At 41.3% G+C, this 22,874-nt stretch overlaps 1 protein-coding gene across 2 annotated transcripts in view; it reads right to left on the reverse strand.

Annotated features, from left to right (window-relative positions):
- Positions 1-22,874, reverse strand: part of LOC144610738 (far upstream element-binding protein 2-like) — a 48,327-nt gene that overhangs the window by 9,632 nt on the left and 15,821 nt on the right. Inside the window, exons 3-17 of one of the 2 annotated variants that reach the window (XM_078429676.1) lie at positions 19,568-19,606; positions 18,111-18,147; positions 16,405-16,454; positions 15,888-15,959; positions 14,965-14,979; positions 13,745-13,802; positions 13,310-13,481; positions 12,398-12,496; positions 11,814-11,921; positions 10,601-10,703; positions 9,296-9,390; positions 5,579-5,726; positions 4,447-4,607; positions 3,553-3,653; positions 2,493-2,590 (exon numbers count right to left, since the gene is read on the reverse strand). In XM_078429676.1, the coding sequence (XP_078285802.1) occupies positions 2,493-2,590; positions 3,553-3,653; positions 4,447-4,607; positions 5,579-5,726; positions 9,296-9,390; positions 10,601-10,703; positions 11,814-11,921; positions 12,398-12,496; positions 13,310-13,481; positions 13,745-13,802; positions 14,965-14,979; positions 15,888-15,959; positions 16,405-16,454; positions 18,111-18,147; positions 19,568-19,606 (1,356 nt within the window). Of the gene's footprint in view, positions 1-2,492; positions 2,591-3,552; positions 3,654-4,446; positions 4,608-5,578; positions 5,727-9,289; positions 9,391-10,600; positions 10,704-11,813; positions 11,922-12,397; positions 12,497-13,309; positions 13,482-13,744; positions 13,803-14,964; positions 14,980-15,887; positions 15,960-16,404; positions 16,455-18,110; positions 18,148-19,567; positions 19,607-22,874 lie in introns of both variants that reach the window. The other variant, XM_078429675.1, reaches the window with a different exon arrangement.

A 22,874-nucleotide genomic window follows, 5' to 3' on the forward strand; every position in this document is an offset into this window, starting at 1 on the left:
TCCCCATACCCCCTCACTCCGCTATCCTTAAGAGCTCTATCCAGCTCTCTCTTGAAAGCATCCAACGAACTGGCCTCCACTGCCTTCTGAGGCAGACAATTCCACACCTTCACCACCCTCTGACTGAAAAAGTTCTTCCTCATCTCCATTCTAAATGGCCTACCCCTTATTCTTAAACAGTGGCCCCTTGTTCTGGACTCCCCCAACATTGGGAACATGTTATCTGCCTCTAATGTGTCCAATCCCCTAATTATCTTATATGTTTCAATAAGATCCCCCCGCATCCTTCTAAATTCCAGTGTATACAAGCCCCATCGCTCCAGCCTTTCAACATACGACAGTCCCGCCATTCCGGGAATTAACCTAGTGAACCTACGCTGCACGCCCTCCATAGCAAGAATATCCTTCCTCAAATTTGGAGACCAAAACTGCACACAGTACTCCAGGTGCGGTCTCACCAGGGCCCGGTACAACTGTAGAAGGACCTCTTTGCTCCTATACTCAACTCCTCTTGTTACGAAGGCCAACATTCCATTGGCTTTCTTCACTGCCTGCTGTACCTGCATGCTTCCTTTCATTGACTGATGCACTAGGACACCCAGATCTCGTTGTACTCCCCCTCCTCCTAACTTGACACCATTCAGATAATAATCTGCCTTTCTATTCTTACTTCCAAAGTGAATAACCTCACACTTATCTACATTAAACTGCATCTGCCATGTATCCGCCCACTCACACAACCCGTCCAAGTCACCCTGCAGCCTTATTGCATCTTCCTCACAATTCACACTACCCCCCCAACTTAGTATCATCTGCAAATTTGCTAATGGTACTTTTAATCCCTTCGTCTAAGTCATTAATGTATATCGTAAATAGCTGGGGTCCCAGCACCGAACCTTGCGGTACCCCACTGGTCACTGCCTGCCATTCCGAAAGGGACCCATTTATCCCCACTCTTTGTTTTCTGTCTGTCAACCAATTTTCTATCCATGTCAGTACCCTACCCCCAATACCATGTGCCCTAATTTTGCCCACTAATCTCCTATGTGGGACCTTGTCGAAGGCTTTCTGAAAGTCGAGGTACACCACATCCACTGACTCTCCCTTGTCAATTTTCCTAGTTACATCCTCAAAAAATTCCAGTAGATTTGTCAAGCATGATTTCCCCTTCGTAAATCCATGCTGACTCGGAATGATCCCGTTACTGCTATCCAAATGCTCAGCAATTTCGTCTTTTATAATTGACTCCAGCATCTTCCCCACCACTGATGTCAGACTAACTGGTCTATAATTACCCGTTTTCTCTCTCCCTCCTTTCTTAAAAAGTGGGATAACATTTGCTATCCTCCAATCCACAGGAACTGATCCTGAATCTATAGAACATTGAAAAATGATCTCCAATGCTTCCACTATTTCTAGAGCCACCTCCTTAAGTACTCTGGGATGCAGACCATCAGGCCCTGGGGATTTATCAGCCTTCAGTCCCATCAGTCTACCCAAAACCATTTCCTGCCTAATGTGGATTTCCTTCAGTTCCTCCATCACCCTAGGCCCTTTGTCAAAATGATTTATTTCTTACCCTTCACGGCAATAATGCCACCACAATTAAGGACAATTGGGGAATGGACAATTAACATCAGGCTTGCCACAACATCCACATCTCACAAACTATTGAGCTGTTTTATATGTTCTCTAAAGCAGTCTCGATTATCAGTGAAGGCAACCAAAAATGAACTCCAAAACACTATATCACAAGAACATTTTTTGCAGGACAGATATATTTAATACTAAGAATGTTGGTTTCCCTTTAGCTGCAAGTCAGAATTAAGGAAATCAGCAAAAGGCCCAGATTTATAATTTACCATTTCAGAAATGTATCCAAACACTCAAATCGCAATTTTCAAGGAGGAATTGGATACATTCTGGAAAAGGGATAATTTGCAAGGGCATGGAGAAATAACAAGACTAATTTAGAACTTAAAGATCCGCATGGGGAAATGGGCCAAATGGGATTGTGTGTAATATTACATGGGGGCTTAACAGTTATTGAAGCTTGGCGGACAAATTAAGAAAATCTTGCATTCGTACAATACCCAACACATGCACAAGAAAGTTTCAGCTAAATATTACTACCGCATCAGATTAAATTTTGGTTAAAGATATAACTGTGAGGTAGATCTCAAGTGTAAGTGATTTTGAGATGACATTCCAGGGCTTGACTGCCAAGTAACTGAACACAGTCAAAATATTGAAGAGAAAGAGAGCACAAATGGTCACAAGAGAAAGGAGCGCAGGAATGCTGGAGGGTTTGGGGGGGGGGGGGGGAGATGGAAAAGAAAAACAGAATTAGGCGCCCCAGCCACTTTATAGCAGAGCTATAATCCTGTCGGAGTCGGTGGGCATGAAACACCACCAAGCATGAATCAGTGCTTCTCCACTCTTTGTAGCTGTGGCTCAAACCGCGCAACAATCAAGAAAAGGTGAATAGTTACTTGGGTCATGAGGTCCAGGCGGCTGCCACTGTTGGTACGTGTTTCCCCAACCTTGAGGAGGATATTGGTGTGGAGGAGGCGGCCCACCCGCAGCAGGACTGTCAGGGAAGAATGCTAGTTAGTTCTATACAGTTCACAGCACAACAATGAAAGAAAGACCCTTGCCTGCACTCACCTTTTTCACCTGCACGCACTATCACAATATTTAAGAAACATTTGGACAGGTACCAAGAGGGACAAGGGCCAAACACAGGCAGGTGGGACTAGTGTAGATGGGGCATGTTGGTCGGCGTGGACAAGTTGGGCCGAAGGGCCAATTTCCACTCTGTATGACTCTGCCAATGACCAACAAATGACAGGAGACACTTGCACAATGGATGAGAACAGACCTGTCATCTGCTCAATCATCTAACGTCCATATGGGGACTTTTCAATTTATAGGGAGCACAGTGCAGGGATTTCCTGGTTCACACTGCATACACACTTGCTCACTCAAGTAACGTTATTGGGGTGAAAAAGATCTAAGGAAGTGGTTAATATCCCACACAAGATATGCAGTGGGTGAAGCCCACGTCAGTCGCAATGCTCAATCCTCTTCACTTCAGCCGCAAGAGGTGACAGCTTGGAGGGAAGGGTATAAAGCGATAGGGAGGAGCATGCTTTTTGCCTGCAGTGAAAATGTCCAGAAAATGACACTAAACTCCTAGCTTGAACACTGGTTCTACTGTTAAAAGTCATGCCATACTCCAATTTCCTTTCCAAAGCAAGCACTAGTGATATGGCTTTACCGTGACTTCCAGCAAAACAAGAGGTAACTTCCCACTGATCAACAGGAAGTAATTCAGGAAAGGCGTCACTGACTGGTAGCAAGTGGGTACATCGGGCTTCGATCAGATTACTACTTTTACCAAAGGACAGAATCACACATAATGGCAAGGAAAAAAATAACAGTGGCATCCCAAGTTATTCAAAAGCTGTGGCTCTGCTCATTACCTACCAGATCTCAATAGCTGTAAACAGCAAAGTAGTAAAAATGCAGTAAAAATACAAGGTTACTTACTGGGGAGGAGGAGCTCCTGGGGGTCCTTGGGGGAAGGGTCCTGGTTGGAAAGGTCCCATGGGGCCACCAGGCATCGGGGGGCCGACAGGACACAAAGGACCCTAGAAATGAAAGGATTAGTAAACATCTATCCGGATCTTAAATCGTTGGCATTGAATTTACAAAATAATACATCCTCAACTTCCTCTCAGCTAAGTCCTATCGCAGGTTTGGAAGGGGTTGAGGGAAGCATGCAGACAAAAGCAAGGGAAAAGGACAACGGTTGAGGTAGAGGAGTGAAAGCGGACGCAGACAAAATGTGTAGGGAGGAACTGCAGATGCTGATTTACACCGTAGACACAAAGTTGGATTGACTCGGCAGGTCAAGCAGCATCTCTGGAGAAAAGGGAATGGGTGACATTTCGGGTCAAGACCCTTTTCAGACTGAGTCAGGGGAAAGCGAAATGAGGAATACAGAAAGTACACAGAACAAATGGGGTAGCATACAGGCCAAGGTGCCAACTAGCTCCGGAATTGCAAACACCGTACATTGCATTCCACAGATTAAGCATAGCACTGCAGAATGCAAATTAGGAGCATTGAAGTTACCAGCATCCTTCATATATAGGAATTTATGACTGGTAGCATGCTCAACTAGATAAAATTTCCCGGTTGTACCGAAAATTGCTGCACACTCATCCCATGCAATGAATAAGCTGCAAATTGGGAATTCCGTACATTGTCTAGCCAAATTTTCAGAAAGAATATACATGTTAAAGTAATGAACGAATATGATCAACTTTGGGGTCTTATTTATTGTCGGATATTTGAGAAGCCAAGGGTGCTTGATCATGTGTAACGAAACACAACAAAGACATTGGTACTTGAACCCCTTCAGATGGAAGCGAGAGTTACCTCTATCTTTTCCTCAATGAGCTGCTTGGCATGATCAATCTGTTGGGGAGATCCACGGATGGTGAAGAGTTTGAAGTTGGGATCGCCATTGGGAGGGGGCTGCCGCTGAAGTTCCACAAAAGCACCTGTCTGTTGGTTGATCGCCTTCACATTTTCCCCACCTGAAAAGTTTAAGCAATTCTATAACACTGAACCCAACTGCCACAACGTAAAGCAAGATATTGACTTATAAAAGGTGCCAATTTTAGAATATGTACATAATTAACAGTAAAAAATGTACTCAAGATAATTGAACAAGGCAAGGGAGCTGGAGATTGACTGAGGCATCAGAGTGCAGCAACACCTATGACTTGATTAGTACAGGTGTCAGAGGTTATGGCGAGAAGGTAGAAAAATGGGGTTAGGAGTGAGATAGATCAGCCACGATTGAATGGTGGTGTAGACTTGATGGGCTGAATGGCCCAATTCTGCTCCTATCACATGATCTTATGACTGCTTGGTTTCCTCCGGGTTCTCCAGTTTCCTCCAACGTCCAAAGATATGCGGATTTGTAGGTTAATTGGCTTCTGTAAATTGGCCATAGCATGTAGGAAGTGGCTAGAAAAGTTTAATAAAAACTAATGTGAACAGGTCTTGGGTTTAGATAGTTGGTGTGGACTCAGTGGGCTGATGGGCGTGTTTCCACCTGCAATTCTAAACTAAATAGTCTCCAGAAAATACCAGACCATAGCTACAGACAAATTGAAAATTTGGTCAGCTCCTGATATTCCACGGATCAGTAATAATCTAACCACTAATTATCCAATATAGTCAAATGAATGTTGGGCAATGCACTGTCAGTATGTTGACCAAGAAATAAAAATCAAATATTCATAAGATCTTAAGACTTAGGAGTAGAATTAGGCCATTTGGTCCATTGAGTCTGCTCTGCCATTCAATCATGGCTGATCTATTTTTCCCTCTCAAGCCCATTCTATTACCTTCTCTCCATAACCTTTGATACCCATACTTATCAAGAACTCAATCTCCACTTTAAAAATACCCAATGAGCAGTAAAATACATCTCTGATAAATATCAAAGACAAACGCACAATATAATGGAACACCATTATAGCCAAGGTGTTTGACCTACCTCTGCCGATGACCAAACCACACTTGTGGCTGGGGACTGAGAAGGCCATCTCTCCTCCAGGGGGGCCCATGCCCCATGAGCCTTGACCTCTGCCCCTTCCTCGGCCAGGGCCCGGCATTCCAGGACCCGGTGGACCGGGTGGCCCAGCCTAAACAAACACACGCACAGTTTAATACAGAACGTCATACACCAATGCTCAGGACAACTAGGGAATTTAGAGGATTTTACAATAGGAACTGCGTACATACTGATGAATTTGTTAATTCAGGAGACCTGCTGTGTACCTGCTATTCAAAATTTGCTGCATGCAGAATGGCAAAAATTTAGCTCCTCGAACATGTTGGGGGAAATGAAGAATGCATTGAACCTGAACACAACCATTGCAGCCCAGTCTCCATCTTACATTATCAGTGCTTTTTCTGGGTACCTACCTCTGCACGGTTGATTAGGTTGAAGATCTGCATTCCAACATCAGGAAGCAGCCCTTCAGACTCTCATTCACTCCAACAGTGAAGTAAAACCCAGCTGATCTGATTGCAGGAGTTGAGGTGCAAGCTTTCACTCCTCACCCTCAATAATAGAGTATCTACAGTCGAACATCTACAGCTTTGGGAAAGATTCCACATTCCTGAGCACTTTCTCCAGCTGAGATAATGGTCTTATTTGATTTATTACTAGTTTTATGGAAATGGGGTGGAGTTTTGGGAGGGGGGGAAAGAAGGGGAATTGATGAACAAAGTAAGCATGTGAGAGGAACAAAGATTCCAAGCTATGCAATTAATTTACCTTTAAAAAAAATTCACTTTACTTCAGAAGTTTCATTGGGGATGGGCTTACTATACAGGATGTGTGTTCGATACTATATTTAGCCCCAGCACAGAATTGAGACACTCAATGTTACTTTCACTCGAAGCCAGCATGTTTTGCTGGTAAGTGCAGCAAAGTGTAAGATACCAGCAGTTAACAAAGACGTGGTCAGCAGAATGGGACTAATCCACGACCAGTATCGGAGTCAAGAGTGTGTTTTATTGTTTTACTGTTATGTGTCCCAAAACAGTACAATGTAACATGGAAGGCAGAGCCAGATCTAAACACGACTTAGTGACTTTACACAAGATACACATGACATCTTGCACGAAAAGCTACCAGCAAATATTAATTGAGGAGCTCAAAATGCATCAGTAGTTCTTAGTCAATCCAGATAAAGAAAGGAATGGGTTTTAACATCCTTTGTTTATATGCCGCAGCTGTTGAAATCTGAAATAAAAACAGAAGATGCCACAAACACTCGGCTCAATGCAAGGTTGGCCAGCCTTTTCTCTCGACAGATATTGCATGACAAGATGAGTGTTTTCAACAACTTTTGACATAACCTCAGGTGGCATGGAGATGGTAAAAAGCAAATTTTAATATATTATATTAAAACTACACATTAACCTGCCTTCCTCTAAATTCAAACAATTTCGTATTAATTCCATAAATCCTCAACTGCCTCTGAATTGACACTTAAACAGTAACACTAATATCCTTTTCAGATTTTTTTTAAACTGTCATGAATAACATGCTCAAGAGACAGGTGAGTGAGTCCTGTGCACAAACTTCAAAAACCGGAGAACTTTAAATCCTCTCCGCACCCGCCCCTGAATTCTTTCACTTCATCAGCAAGAAACAGTAGTGGGAGATGGTTTTTCAGCCACTCGTGCTTGTTCCATCAGACTTGGTTGGGGTTTAACCTCTGCACTATTTTCTTGCATTAAACCCCTCCCCTCTCAATTGCCCAAATATCCAAGATGCAGCAACTAAGCCTCTGCAGCACTCCAGAAATGTGAAAGATTCACCATTCCTACGGTGAAAGTCACATCTCTGAATAATAATAATAATAATATTCATTTATTGTCATTGCAACGAGTACAACAAAATTAAAAAATAGCCAATCCTGACGGTGCGTACAAACATATATGCAATAAATGCAAAAACAAATAAATACAATTATATTAAGTACAAAGATTTTTTTAACAGTGTTGCCTACTGCAGAAGGTAGTGTTCAGTTCTCATATGGCCCCGGGGTAAAAACTGTCCAATCTCTAACTTTAATACTGTGATCTCTTATTATAGACACAACAGGTGGGGGGTGTGGGGGAAAATAGATGTGGGTTGTGAGGAGGAAACCAGTCCTACCTCTGTTCTATCAAGCTCAATATAACTGTTATGCATTTCATTTGTACTGCAGCTCAATCTTCTAGGCTCAGAGAATTTTTAAGCTTACTCTGCTTAATCTCTCTTACAGGGCATACCCTGCTATTGCAGGAATCAGTCAGGTGAAGCTTTATCGCACTGCTTTATTAGGCAAGACGACTTCTTCTGCTGTTATGTCAGGCAATTCCAAACATTTGCCATTCCCATAAGCAAATTCAGGCCCAAGTCAGCTTGTGCAAGTGTGCTACCCATTGTACCGGATACCTCAACGGCTAACGACAACCACCACCAAAGATATTATAATAATAATAATGCATTACATTTATATAGCGCTTTTCATACACTCAAAGACGCTTTACAGGGATTTAAAGAACATAGGGAAGTGAATAAATAGATAAATAAGTAAACAAACAGAGAAAGGAGACAGTAGGTGAGGTGACCTTCAGTGGTTGAAGGCAGTACTGAACAGGTGAGACTTCAGTGATGTTTTGAATGTGGTGAGTGAGGAGGAGTCTCTGACGGTTTGGGGTAGTGAGTTCCATAGGGTGGGAGCAGCGATGGAGAAAGCCCTGTCCCCCCAGGATCTGAGTTTGGTCCGGAGGGGGGGGGGGGGGGATAGGAGATTGGCAGCAGCAGAGCGGAGAGGGTGCAGGTGGGAGTGTGCCTGTGGAGGAGGTCAGTCAGGTAGGATGGGGCCAGGTTATGGAGGGCTTTGTAGGTCATGAGGAGGATTTTGTACTGGATTCTCTGGGGGATGGGGAGCCAGTGGAGTTTGTAAAGGACGGGGGTGATATGGTCACGGATCGGGGTGTGGGTGAGTAGACGGGCAGCGGAGTTTTGAATGTATTGAAGTTTACTGATGATTTTTGAGGGTGCGCCATAGAGGAGGCTGTTGCAGTAGTCCAGACGGGAGGTGTGAAGGCATGGATGAGGGTTTCTGCAGCTGTGGAGGAGAGGGATGGACGGAGACGGGCAATGTTTTTGAGGTGGAAGAAGGCTGTCTTTGTGATGTGTTTGATGTGTTTGTCGAAGGACAGGGTTTGATCAAAGATGATTCCAAGATTCCGGATGTGAGGGATTCCGGATTATAGGCAGCCCACTGTTGTTGCCTGGTCAACCAGATCTGATTTAGAGTTGTGTTTTAGGCAGGAACCCCACAACATCCATGCTTGGAAGATGATACATGTACCAAGCAGTAGCTTATGCAGTAGGATTTACAGTAGGGAATCTACTGCAAAGATCCTCAGTATGTTTTAACTCAAGGAAGAGCAGGAGGATGTGTGGGGTTTGCAGCCATTGTTTCCAAGCTGGGTTGCTCTGCAGCACTATTACATTCAGTGCCTGCACTGTTGCTGGATCAAGCAGATACTCTGCCATGATGCTTTTGTCCCCTTTTAAAACAGGCAAACAACTCTATTGCATATTATCCATGGAACACAAGCCTCCTTCAGGAGTGGAGACACAAGAGGGCAAAGTAAACACGGACAAAATCAAGAACAAATGTCCATTAAATACCCGCACGTTCTGCAGAAGGTCAGTAATTATCTGTGCAGCGTGCTGGCATCTCTCTGGAGGCCCCATTACATGCGCTATCTTATCGGGCGTAGACCCATCATCTACGGGATGAAAGAAGGGAGGGGGAAAAAAAAGGACTTTATTGCAAGGTGAATGTTAGCACTTCCATAGCAGTTGCAGTATTACAGAAATCAAGTCCAAATGGAACAGACAGTACCTGAAACAATAAATCCAAATGCTCAAAAAAATGTTTGCTTTGAGACAGACGGTAAGGGAGTTAAGAAATTTTTGGGTCAGTTACACTCATCGCTAGCAATATAATCAAACTCAGTCCTAATGATGGTAAAATTCCTCCTTGTGTCCTGAAGTTTGAAGCAGTCCTAATCTTAATAGGGCCCTTTTCCTGCCCTAAGTGGAGGCCTCAATTTTCACTTCACCGAATCACTCTCCACACACCATTCCCACTGCAAGGGATAAACTTTTCAGGGAGTTGCTAATCTAGACAGAAGCTGTATACTTAAACCTGCAACACCATCACCCATCCTGTGCACAGTGTACCTTCTGCACCATGTGGGATCAAATCTGTGCCGAGGAGGAAAAAATGTACTTAACGCTAATGCTTTGGAGCTCTTTAGTCACACATAATTCAAGCCAATAACCTTGGCATTTGCAGCTTCAAAAATAAATCTTAGCAAAAGTCTAAAATAACTCAGGATTACTCAAAATAAAAAACTTCCACTCACAGCTAATCTTCTGTTCCCAGTCTTGTGTTTTGAAAATGGGGATAAATGAGGAAGTAAAAATAATTTATTATTTTAATTTCTGGTGGCAAAAATTGTAGTTGAACAAGTTTAAAATGAATCCAGAGCATCTGTACGGAACACAGATGGTAGATTGTCTGAAGAGTCTCAGCCCAAAACATCACCCATTCCTTCTCTCCAGAGATGCTGCCCGCTGAGTTACTCCAGCAATTGGTGTCTATCTTTGGCAGATTGGTTACATTGATGTGGCTCTGCGTAATACCACCCCAGGCAACCCATTATTCTGCCATCGGGGAATACAATAGCTGTCTAATGCCAGTGGACCAATATTTATTTACACCACCAGGGAACAAGGTGGGATGAGTCCTGAACAGCGGTATAATTTCCACTAGTTAATACAAGAAGCGATGTCAAGGGTGCACTATCAACTAAACCTAAATGCTCCATTTCCGTGTGGGCTTCAGAAACACCTTTTATGATTTTAAAACCCAGGGGACTCTTGGGTTTAAGAACTGCTGTGTCAGATGCTCAGTGCAGGGAAAGAACTGACCTGGTTTGAACTGTATTCGGACTCCTGCGTCATTTTGTATCTTCTTGATCATTTCTCCACTCCTTCCAATCACTATTCCCACCGAATGCCGTGGAACTGGAACCTAGAGTTTGAAAGATTTTATATGGACGTCCCAATGCCTACGTACTTCTTAATAACCTTGTCAATGCAATCCCCCCCATTAACTTTTCTCACCAGAATTATTGCCCATATTTACCATAGAAATGGTTACAATTGAAACAATTTAGTACTTAAACTAGTGCAAACCTAAAGACCAGAAACCTGCATAAAGATTGCATATGTAAAAAAACACACTAATTACATCAATGACAAAATGAAATAATTTGCTGTTATTTCCACATTTAATTCAGTCATGAGAAATGTGCTCATAAGTTGGAGGACACAACACAATTCAACTAAATACAATGCCAATACTTTTAATTGAAATGTAAATGTAGGCACCATTTGGAGATCCAGCAGTTTAACTGCCTCTATATTACTGCAGCACTGTGATGCAACTAGACCTGCTCTCAGGGAGCAGATCAAACCCAGCTCTAACTAGCCACTAAGGTAGAACACCAAATTAATGTGTATGCGTGTAAAGATCACAAGCAAAGAGCACAAAATACTGCATCTTGGAGGTGCAATATAATATTTGGGAAAGGGAGGATAATGGGGGTATATTAAATTATTTCCTACAGATCTAAGTGCATTCATTGCCAAATTATCCATCATCTCTACCATCATGGGTTAAATGAATCGGAACAGTTTGGTCAATTTTGTTTCCCAAGAGCAACGGTAGCAAATATAAATAATGGGAAATTTTCACTGTGGGTACACAATGCCACCTGAATAAATCTATTCCTTTTGGATTATGCATAAAACAATAAGCAGATATTGCTCTCTTTTCTGAAACCAGATAATTAGATGTTCCAGATGGTATCAATGCAACTCCCAACGCAACAACAAGAATACGAAAGTGGGAAGATGGACTTTTATAGGGAGATTATTTATGCGATAAATACATCCCTGGTTAAAGTTAGAACATTTCAAAAGCCGCGGTTTACATTACAGCTCAAGGAAGGTCACTTTAGTACATTGACACAGGGTTTCTGACACTTGATCAGTTTTACGAATCATTTAGAGTGCAGCACAGATAATAAGCCCTGAAAGAAGTTCAAGGAACAAAAAAAAAATCATAGTTTGTACTTACATCTAAACCACCCACGCCACCAGCACCACGGTTGCCAAACTCATTCCTGTCTCCAAATCCTCCCTGGTCACGTTCATGCAGGATCTCCATCACCATGTCTCGAGCTTGCTGCAACCATTCAGAATAAAAAGTTAAACTGATGCGTTGTTTGACACAGCAATTCAAAGATGCATGTTACTGTTTTTAAGCTGAGAGCCACACTCAAAACTGGGTAATGCAGATTTCTTCTTGCTTTAGCTAAGATTTAGGCTAGGATCTGCCTTGCTGATTTATTACAAAATGAACAGTTAAATCTTAATCCAAATTCACCAAGCTTGAAATATATAAAATTTGAAACAGGCCAATTCCAAGTTGTAGCTGTGACCATGAGCACAAAGTTTGTGCAGGAATCAGGTTCAGAATAAGGGCCATATCTTGGAATAGATAAAATTATTTTTGTGAAATACTGAATCACCCTGCATCTGACAATTGTACATTACTGTTCAGCAAGTGTTTTACACCAACTTGAGAAGCTGTTAATAGTTTTCTGCTGACAAGGTGTGGTTTCTTGGATACCAAATCCAGAAATACTAGCAAGATCATACCTGGACTTTAAAAGGATCGCCAATAATCCGGAGTGGTTTATCTACGTTCGCACTTTGTGAACCATCTTGGATTAAAATCATCTTCACTCCAGCACGTTCCTATTTAAAACAGGTGACAGATTAGCGATGTCGTGTGAAAAGAACAACATCCCTGTCCTTAAAGCTTAAACTGTGACCTAATAATTCCTCGCCGACAATACCAATAGAGCAATTAAGCAACTTCTAACAGTTCAATACTTCAGGACTAATCAAACGTACACATTGGTTTTGTCCCAAATTATTCTACTGTAGTGGCCTGGCCGTGGCCAGAAATAGGCTGGACGCCAGTCAGGTTTTGAAAGTTCTTTAATGCAGGTTGTGAGCATCCACTCACAACGAGGTCCACCGAAGGGATGAACACTCCCCAAAAAGCCCTGGGTAGAAACCCCTTAGCCTGTGGGCGGTCCCTCGTCCCTGTCCGTCAAGTGCCGAGGGGACTGACCCTAGGAGTGGCCTAATATCCAGGGACCGCCACACTACAACTATTTTTGCTAAACAATCTAAATTTGAGGAATCTGATGGAAATGTAGCATGATAAGGAAGGCGTAATCAGACGGATATGGAAAATCTTGGCCCTAATGTTGTCGAAGTTTGGTACTAATTCCTTCTCCAGTTGGCCAACCAACATGATCAAGATCTGGCTAATTTGAGTAGTTAAATCAAGCTGTCTTTACATCCTCCACACATGGAGCCAGCTTCTTTGTAGAATCCAACTTAAACTTTTTATAATGCTACAAGCATGAATTTCAATAACCTAAGGTTTGCTGCTTATAATTATCAACTGCAAGGGTGCAGCTGAGCTGGACGGTGATAATTCACTCTTGCAAATCCCTTGCCCCTATTACATTGCCTTTGGTTTTACCCTTTTAATACCTGAAGTTGTTTGATGGTCTCTCCACCTTTCCCAATGATTAGTCCAGCCTTCCCTGCTGGAATGACTATCTCCTGTATAGATCCACTTTGACCATTCGTAGAGTCATGAGACTGGCCCGGTGGCCCACCTCGACCCCTGGACACGATCTCATCCAGTAGCATCTTCGCTGTCCTGAAAAGAGAACAGACAGTTTAAATTTCATCCTGTGGTTAACTACGACCGGGTACGTTTCAGGTAAAGTTAAACTCGCTCCAGCAGTCAAAGTTGTCTCTGACAGCCTTCATTAAGCTTGCTTACTATATTTATAATAACATAAATGAAAGTTAAAAGTCAACTCCGAGGATATTTCACAAGGGAATATTTGACGAGAGAATATTTTTGCTGATCCTATCAAGACACGTCAACATTACTGTCAGGAAGACATTTGCACTCACTGAATTGACTCCGAATTTCCAGTCAACGAGACGCACCGTTCTGGCAAACCTCCACTTTCTGGAAGAGAAATGTTATATGCAATCAAGGGCATGTTCTTAACACAAGCTAAATGTAAACAACAATTGATGACAGGTTGAAACAAAAGCGGTGATGTCTTGAGTGCTATTTCTTTTTAGTTAAGATTTTATTCTGCAAATTTTTGAATGTGTAAAAATTGTTTGCCTCGATGTACACAAGATGTCATATGATTGAAGAAATTTGAAAGGAAGATGTTTACCAGTGCTGCAAAGACTTGAAAATACCTTCTATTCAAGTTCAAGAAACATCAAGCTCCAGGACTTTATTCCATTTGCAATAAAGATCTTAGTTACAAGTCACTTAGTTCCACATCAAAAGATAAGGGGATCAAATGTGTGCTTATTGTGTGGGTCACTGGTATTTTGTGTTAAAAACAGGCAAGGCTAGATGAACTGAACATGTTTGTAAAAGCATTATTAATTTCAGCGATATGGCAAGGTGCCAATCCACCCGCTGTTTTGTTAGAATGATCTAGCCAGTCGGTCACCCTTCACTTTCCTTCAAGTATCAATCTACACCCTTTTGAAATCTACAAATAGATGTACTTCTACTGCCCTTTCTAGCAATAAATTTGAAAAACTAGTTTATCCAAGTGTTATGTTCATATGTTCGCCAACCACTTTATATCTTCACCCCATGGATTATCGAAACACAAGGGAAACAATTTCTAATTCTTGAATTTAACCTGACTTTTGATATTTAATCAAATGCACTCAAGGTCCAGGTCCCCACTACAACAATCAATATTATCACTTCACTCCCTCACCTCTGAAATACTCCGGTAAATCTTTTTTGGTTCCATCTCTAGATCTTCATGTTAAAATTGGGATCTCAATACCTTTCATTTGGGTGTTTTAGTGGAAGGGTGATTTAAGATCCAATTAGGCTTGGAATCTGGGGCAACGGGGGGGGGGGGGGGGGGTGGGGGGGGAGGGAGGGTGCAGAGGAGTGGTTGGGAGCAGGAAGAAATTACTACTTAAGTTGTGCTCCTTCATTGAGCCAGACTGATTTAAATAAAATGTTGTACACACGATCACAGGCATTGAATTACCACTTTGTGGTAAAAACAAATAAGGGAAGAGTACAAAGAACAATGTGGATGCTGGGCTAGAAAGCTAATTACAAAATATTTTTTACTCACCATCACAATTTGGCCCTGGGGAGGGAAGAAAAGTCACAATTGATATTGATTTGCAACTACACAAGCCCATGTTAACAAAACCATAAGCCCCTTGGTCCTGCCACATGAACCAGGCCAGCTAAAAATCAGTTTTATTGGTCTCCCCCTGACAATGCCCAAAGAATGTTACATTTGTTAGTGAACAGCATTTGGGTGGGAGGGCAATGTTTACTTGTGTCAAGGGAAGAACAGAGCCACTGTGAGATCCAAGTTTTGGATCTCACCCTCATTGGCTGGACATAATAAAAGTATGGGAACCCATTGTCAATTTCAACAATGTTACTTGATTTTATTTCGTTTGGTTTATTGGTTAAATCTCGACAGGGCCAACAGCTTGCTGGTATTTCAAAGCATATTATCATTCCCAATCACAAAAATAAAAGCCATTTGATATTAAGTAGTATAAGAAGATAACTGCATATGCTGGTACAAATCGAAGGTATTTATTCACAAAATGCTGGAGTAACTCAGCAGGTCAGGCAGCATCTCGGGAGAGAAGGAATGGGTGACGTTTCGGGTCTCGACCCGAAACGTCACCCATTCCTTCTCTCCCGAGATGCTGCCTGACCTGCTGACTTACTCCAGCATTTTGTGAATAAATATCTTCCATTTGATATTAACTTTGGTTAACCAGTTGACTGTCCAAAGAACAAATGGGCCACCAACGTGTATCTTTGCTTGACTGTTACAAACGTGGCTGACCATTTCCTATGCCTTTAAATGCCACCAAATCTGACTCTTATGCACTTGCTTTTGCCAGACTGAGTTACTCCAGCATTTTGTGAATAAATCGATTTGTACCAGCATCTGCAGTTATTTTCTTATGCTCTCTTACAGTAACAGTTGAACTTGAGATTATACAAAATGACAAAAGTCTACGATACCTGGAGCAATCTGTACTTTGCAACCAGATTCCTGCTGTATTCGGTTTATCTGTTCCCCACCTCGACCTATAACTAAAATAAAAACATTTCCACTAACTACTGATACCTACATGTTTAGCATTCAAAGAAACGCGACTACAAAAATGCACATGTAGTTTACATAGAAAAGCCAAATACCACCAGTTATTGTAGAGTAATTAAAGCCTCAAATACGTCCCTCCCAACATCATGCATCCAGCACAGGACCCTAGACCCAAGCTTTCTCATACAAAACTCTCTCACCTTAACCCATACCCAAAGTATATTGCATCCATGGCTCTACCTTGGCCTCTAGTACCTTTCTACATTGGAAGGGAGGGACTCCAGTAAGAAAACATCTGAAATAATATGTAGCCAGATAACCTCAAAGCACTTCAGGCAAAGGTATAACAGTAATCAGAGTTCTGGGAATAAATACAAAACTTCAACTGGAAGATAAAACAAAATTTAACACTGCACTCATACATTAAAGACTTACCAAGACCAACCATCCCATCTGGCACTCTGTAATCCTCTGTAAGGGTTGCCCTGAAAAAGATGAGGACATTTCAGTGCATGGATGCATAGATACACACAAGAACCATTAATTTTAATCAGACTCTTCATGGGTTGTACCACAACAAAATGCAAATTACCATTGCTGAGATTATTATTCCAATTTATTTAAGTACTTTAAACTTCCCTGGCAGTTGTAGCAGGTACAAATATGCATCTGAATCAATATTCTAAGCCTCGGAATAAAATAAGGTTACTGGACAATTATTCAAAGGTAAACTCCCGAGTCTTTACAACCAAACTTGCGTCTTATTCTGCAATGTAGTTTAAAGATAAAAGAATTTGACTAGTGATGGTATATCAATTAAGCCTTTTCCCAGAGCACAAAGTTACTTGAAACTCCTTACCACAGCCTTGAAAATTGTTGGATTAACCCAGAGTGCACCAGAGTCCAGCCTCACAAGCAATATGTCAACTAGAAAAAGTGTTTTTTTTGTTTTTAAAGGGAACAGTAAGGAAACGTGCCTATCAAACTACAGGAGAACACAACCTCAACCATTGAATACTATCTCATAATAACCAGAAACAGACATCGTACAAAGTCAGAGATAACTCCAAGCAATGATGGAAGATGAAATGAAAGCACTCTCTCCTCAAATCAGACAACATGCAAGTTGGAAGCACTCTCCAAACAAGCAAACTGGGCTTAGGTCAAAATAGATCCCAAAATTATCTACATCGATAGCCCTCCATTCTATTTAAACAGCCACGGTCAACCTCTCTCAAAAACCACAATATTAACAATGCACAAAGCATTATGCTAATTTATCACCTAGAAAATTAGTTTATCAACACATCAGGTATGAGCTTGCATCCCTTATATTACCCATGCACTACAATGATTATCTTGTATATAATTACAACTTCTGCATTGTTTATTACGTGGCACATTATAATCATATTGTACACATTCCCTTCTCCAATTTGTATGTAATGAAATGTATATTATGTAGAGGCTTCATCTAAAACGTTTCTCTATACCACTCCTCCTCTAGGGGCTGACATGCTTGACAGAGTTTATCACCTGTGACTGTGTCTCTCGCTTCATTTAAGACCAATGAACTATGCCTCCGTCATTGAACCTAGAAAAATGGGTGCAGGAGTAGGCCAATCGGCCCATCGAGCATGCACCCCCATTCAATATGATCATGGTTGATCATCCAAAATCAGTACGCCGTTCGTGCTTTTTCTCCATATCCCTTGATTCCTTTAGCCCCTTGATTCCGTTAGCGCTAAGGGCTAAATCTAACTCTCTCTCAAAAACATCCAGCGAATCGGCCTCCACTGCCTTCTGTGGCAGAGAATTCCACATATTCACAACTCTCTGGGTGAAGAAGTTTTTCCTCATCTCAGTGCTCAGCCCTTATTCTTAAACTATGACCCTTGGTTCTGGACTCCCCCAACATCGGGAACAGAAGCGACTTTTCCTCACAAACCACGTGTACACTTCTGGTGGCAATCACGAAGCAGAACTCAGAAGGACCCGTGACAACTGTTTACATCCTCTCCCAGAGGCTCAGAAATGAGATTGGTTTACAGTATAGACTTGTTGACACTGAAGACGAGGTTTTTCCTCTCAGAGCCACAAGACAGCTGCACATTTAAGTTTAAACACCTCACTCTCCTTACCTTTGCTGATGTATAGCTGCAAGCTGAGATCCAATTGCTGAGAAAGAAAATAGAAAATTAAAGGAAAAAACATTTCCACGTGCAACTCAGGATTAAAAGACTAAATTACAGAGTCAAAGGTTGCAGTGCATTCGTGAAAAATTATTAACTATATAATTTAAACCCTCATTAATGTACTACCACCTCAACTTCTAAAGCTACTTCCTTAAGTGACTGCATTAATGAGTCTAATTTTTCGACAGTCATTACATTGGATAAATGTTCAGATATTTAAACAATCAAGAAAAGCACTTGAACTGCATATTGTAAATTATATTGTAGCAGTCTGCACGAATATCAAGTGGAACTCATTGCCACAAAGGGCTGTAGAGGCCAAGTCAGTGGATATTTCTAAGATAGAGATAGACAAATTCTTGATTAGAACAGTGTCAAGGGTCATGGGAAGAAGGCAGGAAAATGGGATTAGGAGACGGAGATCAGCCCTGATTGAATGGTGGAGTAGACTCAATGGGCCGAATAGTCCAATTCTACAACTATAACCTGTGAAGATCTTAAAAGATGTAGATATGACAGATGACCTAACTAACACCAGACTGGGCTACTTGTCAAGCCACAGATGTCACATACGATACCTCACTCAAACCACTTAATGCAATGCCACGTGTAATAAATAGGAGCTTTATGCTTAGCCCCAAGGTCCAGTCTGCACTCTACATTTTGACTTGTCGTTACTTAGGTGGCACTGCAGTGTGCAGTTCTGTCACCGTGCATTAGGAAGGTTGTGATTAAGCTAACGAAAGTGAAGAAAGGTTTTGCAGGAATGTTGCCCAGACTAGGGTGCTTTGCTGCAAGGAGAGACTGTTTTCCTGGAGTGGAGGCGGCTAAGGGGTGACAGAATTTTACAAAGTTACCAACAGCATAGGTAGATAGTGTTTTTAACAGGGCAGGAGAGCTTATGATGAAACCTTGAGCTCGTGTGCAGAGAGCTATAACAACATTTACAGAATACATAGGTTTAAGAGAGGGGAAAAGTTTAAAGGGAATCTGAGGGACAATTGACTCACACAGAGGGTATTTGTTAAATGGAACGAGTTGCCAGAGGAAGTGGGAGAGGTGGGGACAATTACAGTATTTAAAAGACTTTGGCTTGGAACATAAATGGGAACGGTTAGAGGGATATGGACCCTACACAGACAAATGGGGGTAAATAGGCATTTCAATTGGCTGGGGCGAGTTGGGTCAAAGGGCAGCATCTGTCTTATGATCAGCTGAAATCTGCCTGTTTAAAATGTCCTCTGCTGACATCCTTAGATTTAGAACTATTCTTACACCTCATTTTTACAAACCAGTTGCCTCCATTACGTAAACTGGAAGATTTCAATTAACTCATTTATCTTAATTCCTTGTAATGACACTGAACTTTTTGCCAACCAACAAATTCAGTAGATTTTACTTACGATCGCTTTGCGCTGCCATTTTTTTGCTATCCGGCTGATCTGTAAAATAAAGTAGTAAATAATTTAATCTGTTGTACACAGTGTGTCAAAAACACTTATGTTAACATTCTATGTCATCCATGCATGCATGCATTCTTAATCCTATTCCCCACCCACACCTTGCAGTTACAGGAGTGCAGAACTACAGATCTCACAACATAGGCCGTCATTCAACATTTTGTTCTCAGCTCATTTGTTAAAATCAATATCTAGGTCATTCAAACTGCAGACTGGTAGTCATCATTGCACTTGCTCACCTACCACAGTATTATTCATATCAATTTATAATTGACTTAAATGAAAACAGGGTCGTTTTATGCCATTTGGTGTTAAAACTTTTAGAGCAATGATCCAGTTGTACTGCCTCATTAATAACATTTTGTGACTGAGTCAGTTCACCCATTATGAAGCCATGAAGGAGTCGTCTTTAAAGTGATCTTTTGATCAATGCTCTTAATTTGAATGTGTTATATGTACTCCCAGTCCCAACGCGTGTACAACCCACACATTCAAAAAGCATCTGTGAGTCTGGCAGGGTAGATTTGGCGGCTGCTGTGGGGGTGCAGATGACCATTCTTGACACTAGCTAAAATTTTGCCACATCGAACCCAATACATTTTAGTTCATACATTGATGTCCATTTTGCAAGTCCTATCTCACGACACACTTCCCAAGGCAGCAGCAGTACCCCTTTTGAAACTATCAACAGCATTTAAAATTATGTCTGTAGCAAAATATTTTAAAAGAATACTATTAGCCCAAGGTACACGGTGGCTAAATTTGTGAACTTCTCTTTACTGATTAAGAAAAGGAAAACAAGACTTAAAATGCTTCTCCAGACTATGTATTCTTGTGGTGGAGTCCATTTCTGCAGTCATCCTCTGAGTACAGGTACAGAACCCCGAGTTAACCCAGGGAGGACCTTCATGGTCAAGAATATACAAACAGCAAAACTGGCAGCATTGCATGGGTGATAAGAGAAATGAGCACTACTTTTGTTAACATACAATCTGACAGCATTAAGGCACAGATGCTGCATTTTTGCTATATTAGAGCTGATCATGTTGAAAGATCCTTCAATCTGGAATTATACAGAGATTAGGTCACCGATAGATTCTTAGCTGATAAGGGAAAGATGGTCAATCATACAACTGATAACATTTAGGTTAATGTTATCAGAGAAATAAGGATTTTTTAAAGCAATGATAATTGGCTTAAGAAATGGCAAAATTATGAAATAATATTTTTTAAAGGTTTTCTGACATTGGCTGTTGATGCAAATGCGTGAAATGCAAAGATGTCATCAGATTCAGGAAACAAACTGCACATACAAGCTTTCCAACATAAACCGTTTCTCATGGTGCAGTGGAGTCAGATGACCATATGCACAGCAAGAATGGAGCTGCAAGATGCATCAGAAAGCTAACTTCTGATGCCAGCTACTATGTAGGCAGGTGGCAAGAAAAATATATGATGTAATGACGGCAATTTAACAAAACACAGAGCAACGAGTGACCAAAAATCAAGACTAGATTTTGTGGGCAACAAATGAGACCGATTTCTGAAGGAGAATTATGCATGTAGATGTTGTGATGGAAAACATACATGCCAAGTATATCTATCTTTTCAAAAGTTAAAAAAACATAAGAGAATTGAAAACAGTGGAAACATAGGGTGTTTATACATTTGGTTTAAATTTGGAGAATATTTCTGCATTGTATTGCTCAAAAATTCTTGTCCATTGAAAGTAAAACTAGTTGTCTGCAGCATCCAAACAAGATGATGAAAGGAAAGAATAAATAAAGTTCTTCACAGGTCACTGCACCAGAATAAAAAATATGGCAAAACCCCCTTGTAAAATGTATTAAATTCGGACGACAAGATTTAATAACTTTTGGCAAAGCAATTCTACCTGGCTAAATCACATTACTTCACATTCTATTTATTTGTAAAATATTCTTAAATGATAAATGCACCTTGCATTGCCACTGCAATTGATGGTACTAATGCATCCGATCCTGACCTTTAATGGGAAATAGCCAAAGAAAAACAGACTGCTCGAGGAACTCAGCTTCCGTGGAAGACTGAATAGACAACGTCCCTAAACTGAAATGTTTATTCATCTCCTTCCATGGGTGCTGCCCGATCCACCGAGTTTCTTTAGCAATTCGTTTTTTTGCTAAAGTTTCCAGCATCTGCCGTCTCTTTCAACTATAGGAAATGGCCTCATCAGTTCAGTTGTCACTTCTGAAACAGATTCACTACCTGGTCTAAATCGTGCAGCCTACAGACATCAAGCTACAGGTATACCACCATACTGAAATATTGCCACAGCTTTCCGCACATCAAGTCTGCCCATTACCCTCAGCTCTGCTGTTCATTCCTTATAGAGCCGCAATAGAAACAAATTCAATGTGATGTCCAGGCTTCCAACTACCCAGCAAACTGCCCCAGTCAGTGGCGCTTTGCATGCAAATGACAATGCAGTTTTCTTATACTGTGTGGATTTAAATAAATTCTTTATCCTGATCTTTTAGGCACTGGCTTTAGGACTAAAATATTATACATTGAAAATTGTTTGCATTTATTATTCCGATCTAGAAAGAAGCAGATTGCATTACAAACTGGCATGGAAATAAAGGTTCTTCCAAGGCAAGACGGGTATTCAAACCTAATCCCTTTCTCTTCCATCTTACACGTATAAAAACAACACAAAAGCTGAGTTCTGCTCAAGGAACACCCCTTACCTGCAATATTATTTAGGACAAGATTAAATATTTAAAAAGCCAGGTCTCCTCATTCTGAATTGCACGACAGAAGGCTGTAGCAACATCTAGAACATATGTACAGCCCAGCAAGAACGGCTAAAAACTCACCAAATCTTATCATTTATGATGGAGTAAAAGTTACAACGCTTAAAATCTGGCTTTGATACAAGATTTTTCAGCCATGGGGCAAGACCGCGAGTCCATATGCCTCTCTTTTCAAATATCATCTCCGCCATCTCCTGCTTTTCTAGACTGAATTCAATTGTATTCTGAACACATTTAAACCACCTGCTTCAATGTCCCTTCCCGAGAGATTTATGCCCCCACTGTTGATTGCAAAACAACTCTACTCTTGATCTAAGCGTGCTAATTTTAGCTTGTGCTTTGGCTACTGAACACGTCATTTAAGTGGGAAAAGTACTATTGGCTTGGTCAACCCCTGCCATTTTAACCATTCCACTGACTGAACTTGGTAACAAACTTGCTTAGTCACCTCCAAA

This window comes from Rhinoraja longicauda, chromosome 37, assembly GCF_053455715.1.
Source record: "Rhinoraja longicauda isolate Sanriku21f chromosome 37, sRhiLon1.1, whole genome shotgun sequence".
NCBI lineage: Eukaryota > Metazoa > Chordata > Chondrichthyes > Rajiformes > Arhynchobatidae > Rhinoraja > Rhinoraja longicauda.